The sequence below is a fragment of the Carcharodon carcharias genome, chromosome 2 (assembly GCF_017639515.1).
Source record: "Carcharodon carcharias isolate sCarCar2 chromosome 2, sCarCar2.pri, whole genome shotgun sequence".
NCBI classification, from domain to species: Eukaryota; Metazoa; Chordata; class Chondrichthyes; order Lamniformes; family Lamnidae; genus Carcharodon; species Carcharodon carcharias.
Window position 1 is genome coordinate 141,296,222 of NC_054468.1, and position 14,274 is coordinate 141,310,495.

At 42.2% G+C, this 14,274-nt stretch overlaps 1 protein-coding gene across 1 annotated transcript in view; it reads right to left on the reverse strand.

Moving 5' to 3' along the window:
* Positions 1 to 383: 383 nt before the first annotated feature.
* The window catches only part of LOC121271838 (solute carrier family 22 member 2-like), a 31,639-nt gene continuing 17,748 nt past the window's right edge, over positions 384 to 14,274 (reverse strand). Inside the window, exons 7-11 of the mRNA XM_041178150.1 lie at positions 13,301 to 13,389; positions 6,014 to 6,228; positions 3,152 to 3,260; positions 1,009 to 1,121; positions 384 to 484 (exon numbers count right to left, since the gene is read on the reverse strand). Of these exons, the coding sequence (XP_041034084.1) occupies positions 384 to 484; positions 1,009 to 1,121; positions 3,152 to 3,260; positions 6,014 to 6,228; positions 13,301 to 13,389 (627 nt within the window). The remainder of the gene's footprint in view (positions 485 to 1,008; positions 1,122 to 3,151; positions 3,261 to 6,013; positions 6,229 to 13,300; positions 13,390 to 14,274) is intronic.

The following is a 14,274-nucleotide window of genomic DNA, read 5'->3' on the forward strand; positions in this document are numbered from 1 at the left end:
TTATTGGGAACATGCAGAGGCCAAGTCAAGGCATCAGAGAGAGTGCACAAACCTCCAAGTGCCTCATCTACCCAACCCTTCAAGCACCACCTGGCCCATGTGTGGCAGAGTCTGCAAATTGCACATTGGGTTCACCAGACATCTCAGAACCCATCAAACTGGAGTGGAAGCAAGTCATCCTGGATCCCAAGGGACTGCTAAGAAGAAGAAAATAGCAACACAGGGGGAGGCCTGGATGTCTCTGCCTATCCACTTTAACAGAAAGGAAACGTGGCACGTGCAGAAGATCTACTTGTAACATGTACCAATAACCCATTGGATTGATAAAATATGCAATGGAATAACCCTGGGCCAAGTATCAAAATGCTTCTGCCGCTGTCTGTTTACCTGATGTTCTCCACATCCTCGATGGTGTCTGGTAAAGTCAATCCCTTCGTTTCAGGCAAGAGCAACACTAGGCTGCCAGCAATCAAACCAATCACCCCTGGGAATGAATGGACAGAACAAGGAGAATTTCAATGCAAACTAGTCTTTGTATGTTGATATTAACTTTGTTGTGGTCAAGTTTAAAAATTCAGGGGTTTAAGAGAGAGAGATACAAATGTACAAATAATGACGGAGAGGGAAAGACCCTTTGTTCCACCCAGTTTGTACAATGCTTTGTGCATCACAACACATACATTCCCTCCCCGATTTCCTGGGATAGCTGAAGAAAGGGAACCTCAGAATGACCTGTGTGCTCAGCCCAAAACTCAAAAACAATCATGTTTGTTTTCAAGGAATCATGCTATCCCAGGAAATCACAACAATTCTGGTGGGGGAGGGAGTGTATGTATCGTGATGCACAAAGCATGTTTGTTTTCAGTTCATTAAACAAGAAAAATAAAGAGGAATAAAAGAATCATTGAGAATATAACCTTTAAAAGAATCAGTTTGAAACTAGACCCACTGTATAAGTTTGAACCTTTTGTGTAAAACGGAGGCTTAAACTAAACACAAAATACTCACCAAAAACTATAAGGGGCATTTCAATCCAGAAAGCAGCCAGCCTGTACACGACGAATGGGGAAATAATTCCTCCAATATCAGACAGCACTGCACACACAGAGACAGCAAAGTTCCTGGCAGAGAATAGAATGGTTTATATCCCCAACCATTGTGAGGCCCACTTGTTCAAAATTCAAAAATCATAAAACAAACACAGTTATGTTACTTGCTGATTGCACCTACTTTCCTGTAATCATGATATGCGAGTCTATACTGAGAGAAGGTTTCCTATCCAAAATGTTAACTGACCTTTTTGGACTGAACTCACTTGGCTGCTCCAGTGGGTGTCAAGAAAACTGGGCACTGGTGGGAGTCTCCACCTTGCCCACACAAGACCACTGAAGCTGATGCTCAAGGCAGGGCCTCCCCAGTGCGAGAAGATGCAATTTCCTTGGCTCTAACTGGAGGTCAATAATCCGAAGAGGATGTGGACATGGTGCCCTCCCCAGGTAGGGAGGAGAAGTTGAGCAACACCTGCCTAAGTAGCAGCAGGCTGTAATGAAATGAAAGCCATGGCCCTAGTAATTGCATAAACACAAATTGCCATGAGATTCTTCAAAATGTAAATCATCAGACTTCTCCATGTTGGGAACTGAGACAGTAGTCCAGTTGTTAAATCTCTTCTGCTGTCTAACAAATAGTTCTGGGTAGGATATCAAGCCAGACCCCAAACTGGCCATCAACGCAGAACCCAAACTCACCGTCGCCCCAGACTCCAGGCTGGCCATTGCCCCAGACCCCAGGCTGGCCATCGACTATCAACCCGAACCCCAGGCTGACCATTAACTCAAACCCCAGGCTGACCATTAACTTAGACCCTCGACTAACCATCAACTCAAACACCAGTGTGACCCATTAAACTTGAAGCCAAGCTAACCATCAATCCAGACTTCACACAATCATCTCAGACCCCACACAGAACATCAACTCAGGCCCCGGGCTGATCATCAATGCGGACAACAGGATAAGCATCACACCAGAGCACAATGTGATCATCAAATCAAACCCAACACTGACCATCAACTCAGATGCCTGACTGGCCAAGAAACCCGGACCCCAGGCCTAACATCAACGTGGACCTCCAACTGACCCTCAACACAGTCCCCAAGTCGGTGGTCACAGACACCAAACTAAGAAACCACTCAGTCCCCAAACTGACCATCAAATTTGAAGCGTGTTATTGGCTGACTAAACGAACAGTCAAAAAAAGTGAAAAAATACTTTGAGCAAATTGATTGGGGTTCATCTCTGAATTGACCATGATATTTAGGAGGAAGCTGGGTGGGGGGTGGGGGCGGTGGGTGTTGAAAGGAGAGGTTGCAGGGTCAAGGGTGGGGTTATATATCACCTGAAACATGAAAATATGGGGAAAGTAGATGTCTGGCCGAATCCAGGACCTCAGCTGAAATGTTTTTCTCATTTTCATGGCTGGCAGCTTGTGAGGGTGCAAGAAGCAACAGTAAAGAACAAGGAAAGAGGGAAGGAGAGATCACCGGGAAGGGGATGAGAGTGAGGGGGGGTGGTGCGTAGATTGTGTGTAGAGGAAGATGGAATAAATTATGGGTGGGGTGAGGAGGGGGGATTCTGGAAGAGATCACAGATCACAGTGGCATGGAAGAAGAGATAACAGGAGAATATAGAATTACAGGGAGCAGGTTGTGAGAGGGGTAAGTGATCACACAAGGGGGAAAGAGATTGAGTACGTAAGAGGGGAAGAAGGGGAGAACAGAGTGAATTCACAACCTTCTAGCTCAGGCATTGTGCCACTGTGCCATGGCTGACATTCAAAGTCTTGAAGTATTTAATGTGTTACAGATAATTGATTGTACAAGTAGAGTAGACAGAGACATTGATACCTCCGTGTTAAAATGAAATCTTTGCAAAGATAAGTATTTAATCAATTTTAAAACAATTATTTTTCAGATTTTACAATCACTTACAGACACTTAAAAACACCTTGTAGATTTGATATTTGTAATACTGGTCATTAAACTTAATTGTCAAAATTGAATTTAATTCCTGTCAAAGTGATCAATTCATACTGGATCCTCTCTGTAAATTGTTAAAGGCTGCTACTGCTTGGTGTTAAATATTTCACACTTACCTTAAATATGTAGGGTACAGCTCCATATTGACAAAACAAACCATCTCCAAGCTCACAGTTATTCCCAGTCTGCCCAAGCATATGGCTACTGTTTTCAGCCAGGACATACCTGAATTGGAAGACAGATTTACAATTTGTGAAATATGATGCTCCCTGAATAACCATTAAAATATTTTATTAGTTTAATATATTTAATTGCCCTGTTAAACAAAATTAACACTCAAAGATGTAAGTTGATTAAACCTGTTAAAGGCAAGTTGTGCCTGGCAAATTTACGGAAATAATAGTTTATTGATAAAGGAAATGCAGTGAATGTTGGGTATGTGTGAATAATCCAGAAATGAGTGGATTTTCAACAGGTGTAACGTACTACATAGTAGATCTGTTAACCAGCTTAAGACACACAGCATTCAAGAAAACATGACAGTATCGGTAGAAATGGTAGTTGATGGATAGTAAACCTGTATCCACATAGTGGTTAACTGAGCTCTGAAGAGGAGCCAATATGGACTCATTCTGTTTCTCCACAGATGCTGCCAGACCTGCTGAGTTATTCCAGTATTTTCTGTTTTTATTTCAGATTTCCAGCATCTGCAGTATTTTGCTTTTATTTTAATGGTTAATTGATATTCTTCAAACAGGATATGAACAGTGGTGTCTTCCTTATGCAAATGTTGTGACCATTGATCTTCTCAAGTTATAAATGATCTAGATTTTGGTACATAAAGCACCACTGAAAAATTTGAAGATGACAAACATAGGGAGCCTAGTTAACCATTAAGTATGACTGGTCTGTAGCGGATTCAGTTTCACACTGGTCTGTAGTAGTGAGGATTTAGGTTTAGACTATCTATAGTGGTGAGGATACAGATTCACACTGGTCTGTAATGGTGATGATACAGATTAACTCTGATCTGTTCAAGCTCAGGATACAGCTCATGCTGGCCTGTAGTAGTTTTTACACAGGTTCACACTGGTCTGTACAAGCTCAGGATACAGATTCACTTAGGTCTGTAGTGTCACTAGTGTGAACCTGTATCCTCACTACTACAGACCAGTGTTAACCTGTATCATCACCTCCACATACCAGTTAACCTGTATCCTGAGCTTGTACAGACCAGATAGAACTTATATCCTCACTGTCACAGGCAATGGGAACCTGTATTGTTGCCAATACAGATCAGTTATGAACCTGTATCCTCATCATTATAAACCATGGTGAACCTGCATCCTCACAATAGGCCAACGTAAACTATGTCCTCACCTTTAAAAGCTAGTGTGAATCTGTATCTTCGCCACTACAGACCAGTAACAAATCCGTTTCCTCATCATTACAAACCAATGTGAACTTGTATCCCCACCACTACAGACCAGTGCAAACTTGTATCCTAAGCTTGTAGAGACCAGTGTGAACCTGTATCATCACCACTACAGACCAATGTAAACCTGTACCCTCAAAATTCTACAGACCAGAGTTAACCCGCATCCTCACCATTACAGACCAGTGTGAACCTGTGTCCTCACTGCTACAGACCAGTGTGAACCTGTGTCCTCACTGCTACAGACCAGTGTGAACCTGTGTCCTCACTGCTACAGACCAGTGTGAACCTGTGTCCTCACTGCTACAGACCAGTGTGAACCTGTGTCCTCACTGCTACAGACCAGTGTGAACCTGTGTCCTCACTGCTACAGACCAGTGTGAACCTGTGTCCTCACTGCTACAGACCAGTGTGAACCTGTGTCCTCACTGCTACAGACCAGTGTGAACCTGTGTCCTCACTGCTACAGACCAGTGTGAACCTGTGTCCTCACTGCTACAGACCAGTGTGAACCTGTGTCCTCACCGTTCCGACCATTGTGAACCTATATCTTCACCACTACAGATCAGTGTGAACTTGTATCCTCACTGCTACAGACCAATGTGAAACTGTATCCTCACAGCTACAGACCAGTGTGAACCTGTGTCCTCACTGCTAGACCAGTGTGAACCTGTGTCCTCACTGCTACAGACCAGTGTGAACCTGTGTCCTCACTGCTACAGACCAGTGTGAACCTGTGTCCTCACTGCTACAGACCAATGTGAACCTGTGTCCTCACTGCTACAGACCAATGTGAACCTATGTCCTCACTGTTCCGACCATTGTGAACCTATATCTTCACCACTACAGACCAGTGTGAACCTGTATCCTCGCTGATACAGACCAGTGTGAAACTGTATCCTCACTCCTACAGACTATTGTGAACCTGTATCTTGAGGTTGTACAGATCAGTGTTAATCTGTGCAATCGTGTATAATTCTGTATACTCACCATTACAGACTGGAGATAGTCTGTATCATCACCACTTCATATCCATTGACCTGTATGCTTACCACTCCATACCTGTGTTAACCTGTACCCTGAGTTTGTGCAGGCCAGATTGAACTTGCATCCTCACTGTTACAGACAGTGGGAACTTGTATCCTCACCACTACAGACAGTATAAACCTGTATCCTGAGCTTGTACAGACGTATCCTCACCTGTGGAGACTAGTGTTATCCTACATCCTCAACACTACTGACCAGTGTAAACCTGTATCCTGAATTTGTACAGATCAGTGTTAACCTGTATCCTCATCACTACAGACCAGTATGAACCTGTATCCACATACCTACAGACCAGTGTTAGTTTGTATCCTGAGCTTCTGCAGTATGCTTTGTTGTGGAACAAACATGTTACATCATGATACTTGCTGATTGTTAGCGGCTTAAATTTAAGGCAAGTCAATATTGTAGGGCCATTAATTCCAATATTGCATAATAGGCCCAGCTCTACAATAGCCTACAGCTGGATAAGTATTCCATTGCGAACCATGGTACTTACTGTCAGGGATGAACGCCGCTGTTAAACAGGAGCCCCCCAACAGCAGGCCACCTGTTGCGAAGGGAAGACGCCGTCCAATCCGTTCAATCACTAAAAGGATAATGACTGATGCTGGGATTTCCACAGCTCCCGAGATAAACACATCAAGGTAAATGTTTCCTCCCAGGGTTCCCAAACGCATGACAAGACCTTGATACACCAATGCACTTGTAAACCTGAAATAAAGACCAATTTAATAAGCAAGCCTAATGCCTTTCCACTGATTGGTGAGCCAGTAATATTACCGTGCCTCATTTTTAGAAAATTATGCCGATTTAAAATAAAAGAACCGTATAGCCCAGAGGGAGGCTGTTTAGCCAACCAATTATGTCATAGTGATTTCTTTGAAAGAGCTAGCCAATTAGTCCCACTTCTCTGCCAAATCTTTTCTTTTCAAGTATATATCCATAGCATTAAAAAGAATTTTACATTACTGAAATAGGCCATTCAGTCTAACATGCCAAAGTTGGTGTTTATGTTCCACATGAGCCTCCTCTCACCTATTTCACCTAAAAACACATCCTCCCATTCCTTTCTTCCATATGTACTAATCCATCTTCCCCTTAAATGTATCTATGGAATTCACTTCAAACACTCCACATGGTAGTGAGTTGTACCTTCCACCCACTCTCTGGGTAAAGAAGGTTCATCTGAGATTCCAACTGGATTTATTGGTGACTATCTCATATTTGTGGCGCTTTGTTTTGCCTATATTTAGAAACCTATTTCGTTGTTTATCCTTTTGAAGCCTTCATTATTTTAAAGAGCTCTATTATATTACCTCTCAATCCTCTTTTTTTTCTAGAGAATAGAGCTTCAATTGTTTATTCTTTCCTGAAAGTTATCGTCTCTTAGATCTGGTATCATTAATATTCATCTTATTTACACTTTCTCCAGTGTTTCTATAGTCTTTTTGTAATATGGAGACCAGAATTGTACATAATAGTCAAAGTATAGTCTAACCTAGACTCTACAAGTTTCACATAATTTTCCGCCTTTGAATTCTTCCTGAGCTCTCTCTGCGAAGGCAGATCCTTGGCAATTATTCACCGAATCACAGGAAAGCATTGTGCTTTTTTGGTACTATGGGTAGGATGAGGAGGCAGGCAGGCCCTGACTCTACCTAACTGGAAACGGAGGTCAAACCCTATGCTTTTGGCGTTAATCTGACTATACTCCAGCTGAGCAGCCAACTGAGATAACTGGCCACCCCATTGAAATTCTATTCCTGTAGAAATGAATTCCAGCACTTTGCTTGCACCGTGTATGGGTTTGTTAGGCTGCATTGTTAATTTTAAAGATTTTTGAATCTCTTTATACCTCAACTCCATTAAGACTCCTATTTTCCAAGGAATAGGAGCCCTCCTTATTCCTGTTACCAAAAGACACCAGCCTTCACTCATCTATATTGTCTTACTTACATTCTGCAAATTTGATAATATTTTCCTGTATTTTTTTGCAGTCTTCCTCAGCGTTAATTGTAATTCCTAATTTGGTGTTATCTACAAATTTTGAATTTGTACTTCTGATTCTCAAGTCCGAATCATTAATGCAAATGGTGAACAACAGTGGTCGCAACACCAATCTCTGTGGACCACCACTGCCCGCTTTTTGTCAATCTGAGAAAGTGCCTTTCACTCATACTCTCGGTTTCCTATTTTGTGACCAGTTTGCTATCCATTCTGCTACTGGTTCCCTGGCTCCACATGATCTGACGTTAGTCAATCTCAGTTGAAACTTTTTCTCCTTCTCTACTCTATTAAAATACTTCATCATTTTGAACAGCACAATCAATTCTCCTCTTAACATTCTCTGCTCTAAGCAGAACAATCCCAGCTTCTCTACTTTCACCACCAAACTGAAGTTCCTCATTCTTGGTGCCATTCTAGTAAATCTCCTCTCCGAGCCCTCGACATTTCCTGAGGTGCGGTTTCCAGAATCCATCAGCTAAATCACAGAATCACTGAATCATTACAGTGCAGGAAGAGGCCATTCAGCACATCGAGTCTGCACTGGCTCTCTGAAAGGTTATCCTAACCAGCCCCACTCCCCTGCTTTATCCCTGTAACCTTTCAGATTCTCTCTTTTCAGGTAGCACTCCAATTCCCTTTTGAATACTTCAGTCAAACATGCCTCTACCACCCTTTTAGGAAGTTCGGTCCAGGCTACAACCACCCTCTGGGTGAACAATTTTTTCCTTGCATCACTTTTGCTCCTTTTGCCAACTATTTTGAATCTATGCCCTCTAGTTCTTGATGTTTGCTTGGGTAGAAACAGTTTCTCACTATTTACCCTGCCTATACCCCTCAGGATCTTGACTACCTCTATCAAGTCTCCTGTCAGCCTTCTTTTCTCCAAGAAAAAGAGTCCCAACCTGTCAAAGCTATCCTCATAGCTACAGCTCTTCATTCCTAACTAGTAATCCAGAGACCCAGGGTGATGCTCTGGGGAGCTGGGTTCAAATCCCACCATGGCAATCCACTCAGTTTTCAGTGGCAATTAGGGATGAGCATAAATGCTGGCCTAGCAAGTGATGCCCCCATCTCATGAACGAATAATAAAAAAACTTCCTCATGGCGCCCAGAACTAGTTGCAGTACCCTAGATGAAACTTACTTAGTGTCTTATACAAGTTCAACATGATCTCCTTATTCTTGTACACAGTGCACCTATTAATAAAGCCCAAGGTACTATATCCTTTATTAACTGCTCTCTCAGCATGTCCTGCCATCTTCAATGACTAATGTACACATACACCAAGGTCTCTCTGTTCCTGTACCTCCTTTAGATTTTCTCCCTTTATTTTGTACTGTCTCTCCATATTCTTCCTGCCAAAATGAATCACTTCACACTCCTCCTCATCGAACTTCATCTGCCACATAGATAAAAGCAAAAAACTGCAGATGCTGGAAATCCAAAACAAAAACAAAAATACCTGGAAAAACTCAGCAGGTCCGGCAGCATCTGCGGAGAGGAGCACAGTTAACATTTCGAGTCCGAATGACCCTTCAACAGAACTAGGTAAAAATAGAAGAGAGGTGAAATATAAGCTGGTTTAAGGGAGGATGGGACAAGCAGAGCTGGATAGAGGGCCAGTGATAGGTGGAGATAACCAAAAGATGTCACAGACATGTTGTCCTGCTTTCTACCCTTAATTAGCACATTCCTCAGATAATATCAGCACCTTTAACACCTCTTTGTCCTTTTGTCTGTGACATCTTTTGGTTATCTCCACCTATCACTGGCCCTCTAACCAGCTCTACTTGTCCCACCTACCCCCACCCCCCCCCACCCCCACTTAAACCAGCTTATATTTCACCTCTCTTCTATTTTTACTTAGTTCTGTTGAAGGGTCATTCGGACTCAAAACGTTAACTGTGTTCCTCTCCACAAATGCTGCCAGACCTGCTGAGTTTTTCCAGGTATTTTTGTTTTTGTTTTCATCTGCCACTTGTCTGCCCAATCCACCAACATACCTATGTCCTTCTGAAGTTCAAGACTTTCCTCATCACAGTTGACAACATTTTCAATATTTGTATCATTTGCAAATTTTGAAATCATGCCCTGAACACCACAGCCTAAATCATTAATATAATCAGGAAGAGCAATAGTCCCAACACTGACCCCTGGGGAACTCCACTACTTTCCTCCAATCTGAAAAACAATTATTTATCACTACTCTTTGTTTCCTGTCACTCAGCCAATTTCTCATCCAAGTGTCTACTCTCCCTTTTATTCCATGAGCTAGAATTTTGCTTGCAAGTCTGTTGTGTGGCACTGTATCAAATATCTTTTGAAAATCCATATGCATCACATCAACAGCGTTTCCTTATCAACCTTCACTATAACCTCCTTAAAAAACTCCAGCAAGTTAGTTAAACATGATTTTCCCTTAATGAATCCATGCTGGCTTTCCTTAATCATCCTGCACTTGTCTAAGTAACTATTGATTTTATCCCGAACTATAGTTTCCAGAAGTTTCCCTATCACTTAAGTCAAACTGAATGGTCTGTAGTTGCCAGCTTTATTCTTGCACCCCTTTTTGAACATTCACAATTTGTGTAACATTCACAATTCTCCAGTGCTCTGGCACCACCCCTGTGTCTAAGGAAGTCTGGAAGATGATCACTACTACCTCTGCAATTTCCACTCTCATTTCCCTCAGTACGCTTGGATGCATCTCCTCTGGTCCTAGTTAAAGAAAAGATAGCCTTTCTAACACCTCCTCCTTCTCAATTGCAAATTCTTCTAGTGTACCAGTTACCTCCTCTCCCACCTCGGACTGGGTAGCATCATCTTCCTTTGTAAAGACAGATGCAAAGTACTTGTTTAATACCGCTGCTATTCATTTCTCCTACTTCCATGTGCAAGTCCCCTTTTCATCCCTAATTGGCCCTACTCTTTCTTTTACCACCCTTTTACTATTTATATGCTTAAAGGCAGCCTTAGGGTTCCATTTTATGTTAGCTGCCAGCCTCTTTTCATGCTCTCTCCTTGCTTTTCTTATTAGCTTTTTCACTTCCCCTTTGGTTCTTCTATATTCAGCCTGATTCTCCATTATATTTTCTACCTGACATCTGTCATACGCACACTTCTTCCTTTTTATCTTCTCCTCTATCTCTATTGTCATCTAGTGCACTCTGGTTTTACTTGTCCTATCTTTCCCCTTCAAGGGAATATACCTTGACATTGCCTACCATACTTTTTCTTTGAAGATGGCCCATTGTTCGGCCACTGTCCTTTCTGCCAACGTTCAGTTCCAACTCATATGATTCAGATGCATTCTCATCCCATTGAAGTTGGCTTTCCCCCAATGAATTATCCCTGTTCTAGATTGCTCCTTGCCCTTTTTCATAACCAACCTAAACTTTATGATACAATGGTCACTGTCCCCTAAATGCTCTTCCACTGATACTTGATCCACTTGGGCCAACTCATTCCCCAGAACCAGGTCCAACAATGCCTTCCCTCTCGTTGGACCAGAAACATACAGCTGCAGAAAGTTATCTTGAACATATTCCAGGAACTCTCACCCCCTTGTCCCATTGCACTATTCTTTTCCCTGTTTATATTTGGATAATAGTTGAAGTCCCCCACTATAATTATTCTATAATTCTTACACCTCTTTTAATTTGCTTGCAAGTTTGTTTCTCTACATCCCTTCCACTAGTTGGTGGCCTATATACTACACCAATCAATGTTATTGTGCCTTTTTCATTCCTTACCTCTAGCCAGAGAGATTCTATCCTTGACCACCACGTCCCTCCCCACCACCCACTCCCCCAGCCCCCGGAACATCCTCTCTCTCCAGTACTGTAATGCCATCGTTAATCACTACTGCCACTGCCCCCCTCCCCCACCCTTTTCTGCCTCCCCTTGTACCCAGGGATATTTAATGCCCAGTCCTGCCCTTCTTTGAGCCAAGTCTCTGTTATAGCAATAATATTATAATTCCATTTGTCAATCTGTAGTTCACCAATTTTATTAACCACACTCTGTGTATTCACATACATGCACATTAGCCCTGATTTAGGCTTTCCTACTTACTCTCATCCCATCTAATGATTTACTATTGCTTTCTCTAATTCTTTCAAACTCTCCAAGTAATCTATTTACCTTGATACTATTCTCTGATATATCCTCCTTATCAGTTTATACTTCCCTACTTCCCACTGCTAGTTTTACTCCTCTCCATTCTGGATTTCCTCTCAGGTTCCCATCCCCCTGTCAATCTGATTTAAGGCCTCCCCAACAGCACCTGCAAACATTAGTCCCAGTCCTATTAAAGTGTAACCCATCCTTCTTGTACAGGTCCCACCTGCCCCAGAACCAGTCCCAATGCCTCAGAAATCTGAAGCCCTCCCTCCTACTCCATTTCTGCAGCCACGTGCTGAACTGCTTAATCATCCTATTCTTGTACCCGCTAGTATGTGATACTAGGAGTAATCATGAGATTACTGCACTTGATGTCTGATGAACCATGAGACTGATGAACTCCCCACAATAAACTTCAGTGTGGACACTTCAAAGACCGTTAAAGTTGGTGACTGTCTGGGGGTAATTACGGGCAAAAGTGTCAAATACTTGATACCAAACCAGTCACTATTTGAACTGAATGAAAATGAAAATCAGGAGAGATGGCTGATCCAATGTGGCCTCTTATGTTATTACCCAAAGTCAAAATGACTGGTCTCTCTGACTTACTGTCAGCTACTGGTTTAGTGCCTTCCCCCAAAAACCTAATATAAAAAACTCAGCTTCTGGATAAAAAACCTCCTTCAACCACTTTTAACAATGAGAAGGAAAGTAGGAATGAGAGGGGATCCTTTTAATCTGCCAATATCACAATCACATCATACAGCATGAGTCACTGCCATCGATTTCTCAGATCACACAGCTTGGAAACAATGAGCCATGGTTCAATAGTTGAGGCTAACAAACCAAGTGAAATGGACTAAACTAAAGTGAAAAGATAACAAATAATTACTAACCAAAATGATAATTATAGATAACAGAAAATGCGTTGAAGCATGTATTCTAATCTAGGGGCTCAGATGAACAGTGTCAAACATTTTTGCTTATAGTCAAGCAGAATTTGAACTTGCCTTTTTTTTAATTGCCAGGAACTCTTATTGCATTGCAACCTCACAATCATTGCTGCAATCTATTGTTCTCTCATTCATTCTACCGAATTTCAGACTGTTTACAGAACTTCTCAAATTCCTTGCTGACCATTAGTCATGGATATGTTTTAGAATGGAAAACCTACCTATTATTGGGTTCAAAGTATTGATTTCAAATTTTCTCACTCACAAACCAGCAATGCAACCATTCACTTAGGTGAGACAACACTGCTACCGTCAATGTTATCAATTTCCCCATAGTTCTTTCTTCTAGCACTTTCTGGGATACAGTTCCACAGAAAACTACTGCCCTAAGCATCCCATCTGGTGTCCATTACAATTCAAGGAATGCCTGAACCACCCTAACTAAAAACTGTACCACCTCAACTACCATCTTCAGCACAACAATCATCTGTAACACCCCAGCTACCATCCACCATGCATTAACTATCCTCTGTACCACCGTACAGTTGGTGGGTATGGGTTTGCAGATGGTAGCTGGGTGACCCATATGGTTATGGTGCTGTAAACAGCAGTTAGTCTGTAAAGATGGTAGTTGGGGTGATAGTCTTTAAAGAGGAGTAAATATTAAGCTAATATAAATCACAAAAATGAAAAAGTCTTACCAGTTCACCATCAAAATGAGGGTATGTTTCCTCATCTGAGGTGTCCTGACTAGCTCTATTACAGAAGGACAGTTCGCCTTTTCGCCATTCTTAATAGTAATTGTCTGGAAAAAGAAATGGGACTGAAAATGATGGTAGTAGCAAGTTGTTGAAAACATGAATCTACTCAGAGCCAGTTCCAATATCAGTAAACTCCAACAAGTCGATGACTGTGATCTCAAAGACCACGTCCCACTATTCAAGGTCCACTGGATTCAATAAGACTATTGTCAAATTTGGTGTCATTAAAAAAAATGCTTTTCTTCAAAATTAAATAACTGTCCCAAGGCCACAGGACTGACTGATCACCCAGCTGTGCCACAACTGTACCCTCAGCCAAAATGGACCTGAACTATAGCCTTTCAGTCAAGTTGCTGGTTGTGAGATGGGATGCCATAAAAAAATCTCTTGCTACACTGCTGTGATTTTTTAAAATCCATTTTCCATCCCAGCCATGTTTGCCTTTACCAAATTCTGAGTTGTTTCAGCTGGGAACCTATTCCTGCAGGGAGCTAGATTGAAATGTTATTGTAACCTTATTAACATAGGGCACGCTAGTGTATTGCTTGCAGTACTGGATTAGGAACCTAGGGGAGAATTTTCTCCCTGTTGGGTGGGCAGGTCGGGGGCAGGCGTGGAGCTGATCACCACCTGTGATTGGCTGCGCGCCACCATTTTACGTGGGAGGCCAATTAAGGCCCACCCAGCATTACACGCACCTGGAAGCGTTCAGCGCTCCCTGTGTGGGCCAGGGGAGGGAAGGGAGAGTCGGGGCCTGTGCGCAAAAGAGCATAGAAATCTCCCTGAGGCACAGAGCTGCCTCAGGGAAATTAAGTTCATTATGAAACATTGAAAAAAAAGAAAAAATTATGCAGACATGTCCCCTCATGTGACAGATCATATGAGCTGCGACATGTTTATGTATTTTGACAAAA